Source organism: Galeopterus variegatus, unplaced genomic scaffold (genome assembly GCF_000696425.1).
Source record: "Galeopterus variegatus unplaced genomic scaffold, G_variegatus-3.0.2 Scaffold50, whole genome shotgun sequence".
NCBI lineage: Eukaryota > Metazoa > Chordata > Mammalia > Dermoptera > Cynocephalidae > Galeopterus > Galeopterus variegatus.
The window spans coordinates 63,989-75,358 of NW_007726161.1; the positions used below are offsets into that span (position 1 = coordinate 63,989).

General features: G+C 50.5%; 1 protein-coding gene across 1 annotated transcript; it reads left to right on the forward strand.

Annotated features, from left to right (window-relative positions):
• Nucleotides 1–3,145: 3,145 nt before the first annotated feature.
• On the forward strand, nt 3,146–10,515 carry C1QB (complement component 1, q subcomponent, B chain). Its single transcript, XM_008572766.1, has 3 exons — nt 3,146–3,244; nt 8,397–8,600; nt 9,792–10,515. Exons 2-3 carry the CDS (start codon nt 8,420–8,422, stop codon nt 10,364–10,366), a joined length of 756 nt encoding a protein of 251 aa, XP_008570988.1. The 5' UTR covers nt 3,146–3,244; nt 8,397–8,419; the 3' UTR covers nt 10,367–10,515.
• Nucleotides 10,516–11,370: the final 855 nt, after the last annotated feature.

Consider the following 11,370-nt stretch of genomic DNA (forward strand, 5'->3'; position numbering starts at 1 on the left):
CAGGCCTGGGAGAACCCGTCTGTCCTAGCTGGGATCACAGCTTGGTTCCACAGAGCCCCACGGAGCTCTTGCAGACACTGGCTGACTTCAATGCGCTGTGACAGCAGCGGCTCAAGCTGAGCTCTACAACCATCTGTGTCTACTTTGGCTCCTTTGTTTCTGAAAGGGGCCATTTCACACCTCCATGCTGTGCCTTCATCCTGCAGAGCACCCAATCCACTCACACAAACTGTCCATTCACCTGAATAATACCCACTCCACTGTGAGGATTCAACACAATGATCACCTCCTCCTTGAGGCCTTCCCTGATTTTCCCCTTTGTATCCCCATAGTGCTCTGCACACATCTGACCACAAATTCATGACACTTTAGAGTCCAGGTTCCCAAATCTGGTAATGAATAGAATTAACCTGCAGACTTATTTAAACAAAATAAAACAAACCAACCAGATTTCCAGACCCAGCGCTGTTCTGTAAAGATTTGGGGAAGATGGGGCAGTGGGTAAGTGGGTGGTTTGCAGGTGAACCTGGTGCCGTGGTCTGCTGACCGGCTTTCACGCACTTACTCACTTACGGGTCTGCCTCCCCCAGGACTGTGAATGCCACTGAGGGAGGAGCCCCTTTAATACATGCCTGGCACATAGTAAGGGCATGAGAAGTGTGTAAGAAGGAAAGGAGGGAGAGAGAGAAAGGCGTGTGCGTGCACACACACACACACACACACACTCACAGGAAGAACAGGAGGCAAGGGTCTAGGAACCTGGCCTGGTTCATCAAGTCTGGGCGTGTCTGGCAGGGACAAGCCAGGGTCACAGCCATGGCATTCACAGCTCTCCCTCCATCAACCACATAGCAGTCTGCCCAGCGATGCCACAAGTGATACATCTTTCTTCTCATTTCTCTTTTGTTTAAAAAAAATCAATACACCGTTTATGGAGGCCACAGTGTCAGATCAGAAACCTGCACTTTGGAAACAACAATTTTTGTGCCATCCTTATTTTCCATAATTGTTTCCTTGTTGCTTTCTCTTTGTCAGGAGAGTCAGACCTTTGAAAATGCCAGCTTGTCTGCTGTGCTGAGAGGAGGCGGGCAAGAGTTTTTAAGGAGGGCAGGCGGGGCGGGGGGAGGAACTGGAGGAGACACCCCAAGCTGCAAGGAATCTCTCTCAGACCATGGGGAGTTGAGGGATTTTAGGGTTTTTTTCCCCACTCTTTCCAAGGATCATCCTCTCTCTATCAGGGATGCAAATCAGCAATCTTATGGGTCTAGAGACCAGCTGGCTCCCACTCAGGGGTCAAGGCCTGGTGACTCCTCAGCCCCTGATCCCTGAGTCCAGGCTGCCCCCTAATCCAGGCTTGGCTCCCTTGCTCCCAGGCTCCAAGGGTAGATTCTGTCTTTTCTTCATACGACTAATACTGTTCCCATGTTTGCATTGGGTGCCTACCATGGATGGGTACTCAGCTGGGCCCTGGACATGCAGAGCCACCTCTCTGGCCCCCCACAGCAGCCCCATGCCTTGATTTACAAGGATGCTGAACTCAGTAAATGTGCCCGAGATAACATAGAAAGAGCAGAGCCAGATTCAAACCTGGGGTGGCTGGTTCGAAAGCCATGCTCCTGCCCACCTCTCTGCTGCTTCTGTTTCTGGTCTCACTGCTTCTACATCAAGCTCAAGCCGATCTTTCCCGATTGCCACCAGCCACCAAGGAATTAGAAGCCTGGGCCCAAGTGGCCTTAGAACCCCCAGATGGACCCTTGGACCTGCAAACTACTGACTCCCTTCTCCCTTCTTGGAAGCCACCTTTTCCCCCTCTTCACCTGGCCTGGGTCCCTTTGGTCTCTAGTTGGCTGAGCCAACCTTTGCTTTTGTCAACCTCGTCTTTTCCTTCCCTGTTACCCACTGCAGTTGACACTTGTTTCCATCAGTCGGCATCCACAGGTCCAGCGATTTTCTATCTGCAATACGGATGTCAGGAGGGGCCTCCAGTCCCTGGTGCTTGTGGACAGCTCTCCCTGAGAGGGTGTCACACTGCCCTGGACCCAGCCACAGTGAGAAGGCTGAGGTCCTGGTGCCAGGAACACAAGGTATGAACTCCAGCAGTAACTGCTTTTTGGACATTTATCACAGAAGCGATGAAGCCTCTTGTCATTCAAAGTTCAACACAGTCTCCCCCAGACGAAGGGACACTCCATGGGGACAGGAACCATGGCTCATTTGCTCAGAGCTCTATCTCCAGTGCCCAGCACCTAGAGGCCAACAATAAATATTTGTTAAATAACGACTTGCCCTTCTGGGCCTCAGTTTCCCCATATATAAAATGAAGGGGATGGGACGGGTGACCTCCGAGCCCCTCTCCAGTCCTAACTGGGTATGATTCCAATATCAACAAGCAACAGGACTCCACCTGTGCCTATTATTGTCTTTAGCTTAAAGCCCCACTGGAAGCAAAGGCAGGATATAAATAAATAATGAGCGTATTTAAAATTCATTATTAGATTATTTTCTGAGGACAGGGAAAGAGCAGGGGTACAGAATGGGAAGGAGGCAGATGAGATGCCCAGAAAGGGGAAGGCTGGGACATGAGTGATATTAACAATTAACAAGTGCGCAGCACTTTACAGTTTGCCACCACTCCTTCCACACACATGCCCTTTCTCCTCCATTATCCTCCCAGTGGCCTGTGAGATCTGTAAAGCAGGTATAATTATAGTCCCATCATATAGTGAAAGAAATTGGGGCTCCTTGGGTTCCCTTGGCTGCAAATACTTAGCTGGTAAGGGGCAGAGCCAGAATACGAATGAAGGTCTCTGACTCTAAATCCAGCACTCAGACACCAGGCCAGCCACATTATCACCACTGAGGAACACCCCTGTCCCCTGCGGAAGATCACGAGGTCAGACGGCCTTGGCAGCAGAGCCACCAGCAGACATTCCCCAGGACAGCCTGTTCTCCCCACAGCTGCTGAGTCGGCGAAACCAAACTCACCACCCACCCATCCCATTTACAGTAAACCCCTCTGGGTTGCAGAAATGAGACCTGAAACTGCCTGAGGCAATTGGATGGGGAGACAGTGGGGAGGACAAGGAGGGGGGCCGGCCTGCTGGGCCCCTGGGAGGGGAACACTGGGGGATAGCCCTTCCTGCCTCTGGGGAATGGAACTTCCGCTTTGGACTGACAGCAGCAGGCTCTCGGCTCCTAGTCCCACTGCCCAGCCCAGCGGTATCACAGGACACCAGGTTGCCAGGTGAGGATGGGGCTCAGTGCCTGGGGAGACTGGCCGGCTGGGCCAGTACAGTGGAGGGTGGCAATTCCCAGAGTGGGAGCCTTGCATCCCCTGTCTGGGAGCCATCTGGGGTGTTTACCAGTGCAGAATGCTAGGCCCATTCCAGACCTATGGAAGAAGACTCTCTGGGAGTCTGCTGCTACCCAGGGCCTCGGTGATGGGCAGGCAGCCTAAAATAGGAGCCTCCGGCATAAGGGATTTTGGGTCACAGAGACTTGACCCGAGTCCAGCTTCTGCCTCTTATGGGTTGGTCATCTTGGGCCAGTCACCTTACCTCTCTCAGCCCAAGACCCTCCGGGGAGAGCAGAACCTTTCAGGGGTGCTGTGAGCCCTAAAGGAGATCAAGCTGGCCGAGGTGGGACTAGAACTCAGGTCCCACGTTGCCCAGCCCAGAATTTCTCCAACACCTTGTCTCTCTTATTCCCTTGTAGTCTGCTGAGAAAACTCAGCTTGACTCTTTCAAGGATACAATTTGATTTGCAGGTGGTGTTGTGATTAGTTATTAGTTAGTTCTGAGTAAACTCAATAATGTTTGCAAAGCAGGGGGAGTGGGTCCAGGCACTGCCTTAGGGACCGTGTTCCTTCTAGGTGTCAGCTCATCTTATCCTTCTGGCCACCAATCAACATCATCAAAGAGGCTCAGAGAGGTTAAGGCACTTGCCTGAGGTCATGCGGTCAGGTAGCAGCAGGGAGGAAGTTCAAGGTCAAGTTGGCCTGACTCCAAATTGGTGGAAAAGGGACTATTGGGGCTGGAAGGAGATGAAGGGTCAGTAATAAGAGGTGGAAGATGTGAGGGACGATATAATGATGAGTTGGCAGAGGCAGAGGATCGAATAGATGAGTTTTAAGCCCTACCCCAAGTCTGAGACTCAGTGGCCCCTGAAATGGGCTAGAACCGAGATCTTCCCACCTCCCGCTTCCCCATGAAGCCCAGGTCCCATCAGGACCCTGCTTCCCCCACATCCCCCCACCAGCTGGTCAGAGCTCTCCACCCCTGGGCTTCCTCTCCCAAGAGAGCCCCTCTCCTTAAGCCGAACCTCGCAAAGGGACTGAATCCTTTCTTATTTCCCCAACTATTTTCCCTCCTGTCCAAACACTCAGAAATTCTTGGATGATGGTGATAATAACAGAACAGCTAATATTCATGAAGCATTTCCAACATGCCAGGCTCTGTTGTAAGCAGTAACTCATCTGTCCTCATACCAACTCTATGAGGCAGAGATTAGTATTACCCCCATTTTATAGAAAGGTAAACTGTGGCCAGAGAGGAGAAGTGACTTTCCCAAGGCCCTTAGCTAAGAAGTGGCAGAGGCCTGATTTGAACCCAGTCGAGTGTTGCTTTCCTTATAACACCACGGTCTCTCACCACCAGGTGAACATCTGCTGCCTAATAGCAGCAACATTCATCATGGTGACAAAAGCCACCTTCCCCCAGCAATGGCCATGTGCCCCTACTCTCAGGGCAGCCCATGCATTATCGGGCTTTTATCAGGCTGTCAGGCTGCAAAGCCCATGTTTTAACCACCAGGTACAGCAGCCACTTAATGCAACACTGAGTTTTAAGATCCAGTAGTTGTGGATTTGAATCCCGACCACACAAGAGCTGTGCACCTTTATCGAGGTTCTCTCCCTCTCTAATCCCTGATTTTCTCATCTGTAAAATGAGAAAGCAAGAGACTCAAATTAAATGAGATAATGGCACATAAAGCATTTGGCCCAGAGCCTGGCCCACGCTAAGTGCCAAACTTATTAAAGTTGTCAAATTGTCATCTTATAAAACTTTCAGCCAGCGTGAGAACTGGTGCTTATTCAGAGATAAGCAGGATCGTGCCCCTGAGCCACCCTCTCTTCAGAGCACGATGGAGCCTAACCTGTCACTAACAGGCCCTGGTCACACTCATGTTTACAGCTTCCCTTTCCTCAGTGCCCAGCACAGGGTCTGGCATAACACGAGGGTTTGAGCAATGAATTGATTAGGACTAGGCTGAGGGACTGAGGCTGATTTTCAGGGCATATGAACCAAATAGCCGCAGGTTTTTATGATCCCGGGGAGCCTGCCACATGCCAAATTCTGGAGTGGGCACAGCCAGCATGAGGCAGAGAGGGCAGGGCTTTGGCCATAGCCTTGTCATTAACCAACTGGCTGGGTGACTTTGGGTAGGTTGCTTTCTACTTTTCGAGCTTCAGTTTCCTCATCTGCAAGATGGGAAATTTCTTCACCACCCATTTCCCCAGGGTGTTGTGAGGATCAGACAACAGCCGTAACATCAGTAGCAGCAACAAGTCCACACAAGAGCTTGGAGCATCGTGATTCTATTCCATCCGTGGTCTCACTGGATCCCCATGGTTATCCTGGGAGGTGGGCAGGGATCACTCTGCGCTCACATTTTAAGAACAGGAAACAAATCAGCCTCTGTGGGCTGAGGGGTAATGAGGGAAGGCTTCCTGGAGGAGAAAGGCTTTGACCCAAGCCTTGAAGGATGGGGGAAATTTGGGTCTGGGCTGCCTCGATAGGTAATGAGCTGCCCATCACTGAAACGATGCATGGATGGAAGAGCCCTTGGCAGAGATGTTAAGGAGATTTAAGATTAGGCTGAAGATGGCCGGCCGGGTGGTGCACTGCTACAGTGCGCCGCTTGGGAGCGTGGTGACGCTCTCGCTGAGGGTTCAGATCCCACATGCAGACCAGCCGCTCACTGGCTGAGCGAGGTGCGGGCGCAGCACCGAGGGTTGCGATCCCGTTGCCGGTCATGAAATAAAGACAAAAAGGAAAAAAAAAAAAAGATTAGGCTGAAGTTTCCTCAAAAAGTTAATTATCATAAGACTAGTAATGACACTCCTAGGTATATACTTAAAAGATTAGGCTGAAGGTTCCTCAAAAAGTTAATTATCATAAGACTAGTAATGACACTCCTAGGTATATACTTAAAAGAATTAAAAACAGGTACTCAAATCCTTGTGCATGAATGTTCATAGCAGCACTACTCACAATAGTCAAAAGGTGGAAACTTCCCAAATGTCCACCAACTGAGGAATGGATATACAAATTGTGCTGTATCCATACAATGGAATATTATTCAGCCAGGAAAAGGAATGAAGTACTGATGCACGCCACAACATGGATGAACCTTGAAAACATTACGCTAAATGAAATGTCAGACACAAAAGGGCATTTATTGTAATATTTCATTTATATGAAATATGCAGAATAGGTAAATCCATAGAAACAGAGCAGATTAGTGGTTGTCAGGGACTGGGGGGCAGAGGGGTTGAGGAGAAATTGCTTAATGAGTATAGGGATTTATTTTGAGATGATGAAAATATTTTGGAAGTGAAAAAAGGTGGTGGATGCACAACACTGTGAGTGTATTAAATGCCACTAAAATGTTCACTTTAAATTGGTTAATTTTAGGGCTGACCGGTTAGCTCGGTTGGTTAGAGTTCAGTGTTACAACACCAAGGTCAAGGGTTTGGATCCCTGTACTGGCCACTCATCTAATGAACTAATTAATTAATTAACTGGTTAATTTTACATCATGTTAATGTTGCCTCAATTTAAAAAAAAATAAAAAGGAACAGGCTAAGGGATGGACTAGATGAACCGTAAGGCCCTTTTATTCTAAGAATGAATGCCAAGGGGCGCTAGCCCTGCTGATCAGCTCAAGTCAGCCCGTGGGCTTCTTCCTGGTTCTCTGGAATAAGAAGGGGCCAGCACCACCCTTGCACCTGAATGCAGCTCTTGGAATAACGTGAGAATATTCTGCCAGCAGAGACGGCTTTGGATGCTGGCAGGAACACTGGCTCCATTCCTTCCTGTGTGACCCTGGGCAAGTGACTTGGCCTCCCTGAACCCGTGCCATCTTTGGTGTAGAAGTCATAGTTTCTACCATGGAGGGATGCTCTAAGGATGCAGAGTGGCCCGCTGCATAAACAGCACAGGCACCCTGAATTCAGAAGCTCTCATGAATGCAAATACTTGGAATAAAATCCAAAACTCGCATCAGCCCCTGCCTACCTCTCCAGCCTCACCTCCTGTCACTCCAACCCCATGCTCCCCTCTGGCCACACTAGCCTCCCTGCTGATCCCCAACATCCCAACCTCTGGGCCTCCCCACACTGTTCTTCCTCCTGGAACATTCTTGCCCCAGCCCTTTCTGAAACTTCAGGTCTCAACCTCAACATCACTTCTCAGCGGGACCTCGCCAGGGGAAAAGACTTTCCTGGTGGGAGTACTTCCTTCACAAAACTAGTCACCTCCCAACCCCAGCCCAGTTACTCTCCCTTCAGGAACCCTTCTCTTTCTTTCAGAGCATCAACCACAGTCTATAACAATTTTACTTACTTGCATGTTGACCTGTTTATCATCTGTTTCCCCCTGAGGGGCACAGAACCATGAGGGCAGGGACCATATCTGTCTTGTACATCACTGTATCCTCAGCACCTAGTACAGAGTCTGAACAATAGGAGACAACTAGGGAACACATGAATAGATGAATGGATGGATGGATGGATGGATGGATGGATGGATGGATGGATGGATGGATGGATGGATGGATAGATGGATGGATGGATAAACGGATGGATGGATGGATGGATGGACGGACGGATGGATGGGTGGATGGATGGATGGATGGATGGATGGATGGATGGATGGATGGATGGATGGATGGATGGATGGATGGATGGATGGATGGATGGATGGATGGATGGATGGATGGATGGATGTGGGTAGGTGGATGGATGGATGGATGGATGGATGGATGGATGGATGGATGGATGGATGGATGGATGGATGGATGGATGGATGGATGGATGGATGGATGGATGGATGGATGGATGGATAGATGGATGGATGGATGGATAAACGGATGGATGGATGGATAAACGGATGGATGGATGGATGGACGGATGGATGGATGGATAAATGGATGGATAAATGGATGGATGGATGGATGGATGGATGGATGGATGGATGGATGGATGGATGGATGGATGGATGGATGGATGGATGGATGGATGGATGGATGGATGGATGGATGGGTGGATGGATGGACGGATGGAGGATAGGAGTCACCATGGTAGTAACCTCCCACATCTTCTTCTCCCCCGATAGGAGGCAGCTGAGAGAGTGTGGTGATGAAGACCCCATGGGGCAATGTCCCAGTGCTGCTTCAGCTGCTGCTCCTGGCTCTACTTGATGTTTCCCAGGCTGAGAGTTCCTGCCCCCAGACCCTGGGCATCCCTGGCATTCCAGGCATCCCTGGAGCACCTGGCTCCGATGGCCAACCTGGGACCCCAGGAATAAAGGGAGAGAAAGGTACTGTGGGCTTTGGGGACACACTAGTGTCACTGATTAAGGCCCTTCCTCCTTCTTCTCACCAAGTCACAGTTGCCTGCCTTAGAGATTGCAGAAGCACACGCAAATCCATCAGCTTGTTGATAACTTCGCCAGGAGGAAATTCTGATTCCCATTTTCCAAACAGGAAAACTGATGTCCAGAAAGGCTACTGACTTACTCAAGCTAGCCCAGTAAATGTTGAGGCTGAGACCAGACCATGGAATCTCTTACCACTAAATCCAGGTAGAGAGAGCATGGCTGGAGTCACGCAGTCCTGGATCTCCAGGGTAAGTGGCTTCACCTCTGAATGGCTACTTCCTCACCAGTAAGACGGGGACAATGATTCTTTTATAGAGTTGTCATGGGGTTCAGATGAGACTCTCCACCATGAAAAACCCTCTGCAGAATGTAATTTATTTGTTCATTTAGCCTATGGTATGGACCCACACTCTGTGCTGGCCACTCTGCTCATGTAATCCCATTTAATCCTCACAATCCCACAAAATATCATCATCCCCATTTTACAGATGAGGAAGCTGAGCCTCAGAGAATGTGACTCAGTTAAGATGACACAACTAACAGTGGCAGATGTGACATGAGAAGCACATCTGTCTGCCCCAGAGCCCACGTTCTCAGGCACTGTACCCTGCCACTCTACTGGAAAACAGAATCAACTCCCAGCTCTGTCTTATGTTGTGTTGTGCCAGAACAAAGGGTAGTGGCTTCTTGGAGTGGTGGAGTGAGAATTCTAAAGTCCGCTTCCCAGAGCAGCAAGAACAAACGCTGTGATTGATTAAGGATGTCTGCCATGGGTGAGAGAGTGCAGAGGGAAGCACATGTGCCAAGAATTCATCATCCCTGCTTTAGGCTTAAAGCAGGAACAGGTGCCAGTGCAAGCTGGGAGAAGGGCAGGACCAGCACCCTCCTCAGGGAGGTGCCACTCCCCTCCCCACGAGCATCTGTCCCCATTACTGCCAAGCATATCGTAGACACAAAAGCTGGGCTAGAAGGAGATTCAGGGGCCCTCTCTGACACCCCCGCATCTTTTTTACAGATGGAGGCTGAAGCCCAGAGAGGGGCAGGGACCTTCCCTGGGTCCCAGCCTAGGGCTCCTTCCTTTGGTCTCAGTGACCTCTGGTCTTCTCATTTCTCTTGTCTCTGCTTTTCCAGGACTTCCAGGGCTAGCTGGAGACCATGGTGAGTTTGGACAGAAGGGGGACCCAGGGATTCCTGGGAATCCAGGAAAAGTTGGCCCCAAAGGCCCCAGTGGCCCTAAAGGTACCCCAGGGCCCACTGGAACCCCTGGGCCCAAGGGTGAATCAGGAGACTACAAAGCCACGCAGAAAATAGCCTTCTCTGCCATGAGGACCATCCTCAGTTCCCCGAGACAGAACCAGACCATCCGCTTCGACCGTGCAATCACCAACGTGAACAGCAACTACGAGCCTCGCAGCGGCAAGTTCAACTGCAAGGTGTCCGGCCTCTACTACTTCACCTACCATGCCAGCTCTCGAGGGAATCTGTGCGTGAATCTCATCCGCAGCCAGGAGCAACCGCAGAAGGTGGTCACCTTCTGCGACTACGCCCACAATACCTTCCAGGTCACCACGGGTGGCGTGGTCCTCAAGCTGAGCCAGGGGGAGAGTGTCTACCTGCAGGCCACTGACAAGAACTCCCTGCTGGGCATCGAGAGTGCCAACAGCATCTTCTCTGGGTTCCTGCTCTTCCCGGATGTGGAGGTGTGACCATGGAGCTGATCCATGTCCACCCCACGTCTCCCCTATCAGCAATGCTCACTTTACCCCCAACACCACGCTTGCTGGTCAAAGCACACAGTACAGCTCTGTGAATGCTACTGAATGAATGAGTAAATAAACTCTTCAAGGCCAAGGGACAGTGGTCTAATTCAACTCTGTGTCCCAGCACCTGGCACATAGTAGGTGCACAGAATTGCTGGTGGAATGAATGACTGAGCAATGAATGAACAAATTAATGAATGAATGACCCCCATCTAATTGGAAGTGGCTGGAAGGCCAGCCTCTGTCTCTGTCCTGCTCTGTGCCAGCCACACAGTGGGAGGCAGGGATGGGAACACCCACTATGCTCCAAATACTGGGCTAGACCCTGTCCTCATATTCTCATGAATCTTCACATCCCTCCTTGGAGATAGGATGTGTCGTGCCAGGGGAGGAAGGAGGATCTGAGGAGGAAACTGAGGATCAGAGGGATGAGGGGATTGTCCACACTCCCACAGCAGAGCTGGGATTCAAGGGCAGGTCTTCCCACCAATGACCTGAGACCTCTTTTAAGGCAACATGCTGGGCCAGCCCCTAAAGGGGCTTTGCACTTGTAACTTCTTATTACCCCCACCAAGGGATAAAGGGGTCCTCCTCCAAAGTCTTGGGACAGGAATCTTCTCCTTTAGATTCTCCCTACAGGCCCTCCCTCCCAAAATCTTCCCAGCCCAACACAAGCTCAGTCATCCAGTTAGAACAAATGTCAGTCCTCTGCTCAATACCCTTCAGTGGCTCCCCACTGCCTACTGGATATAGTCCCAGCTCATGAGCCTGGCTTTCCAGCCTCACTGCACTGGGGCTTTCTCTCTCCTAAACAAGCCCATGCTTTCCTACCCCAGTGTCCCTTCTTTCACGTTCCCCACCTAGAAGCCTTCCACTCTGCCTATCTAGCCATCCTTTAAAACCTCATTCAAGCTACACCTCCTCCCTGAAGCTGGACCATTTCAGCCCTC

What these genes read in the sequence shown, in the direction of transcription:
- C1QB (XM_008572766.1), top strand. Translation starts at nt 8,420, where the DNA reads ATGAAGACCCCATGGGGCAATGTCCCAGTGCTGCTTCAGCTGCTGCTC. An exon ending in AGGAATAAAGGGAGAGAAAG is followed by an intron (nt 8,601 to 9,791) that starts GTACTGTGGGCT and finishes CTGCTTTTCCAG; the next exon opens with GACTTCCAGGGCTAGCTGGA.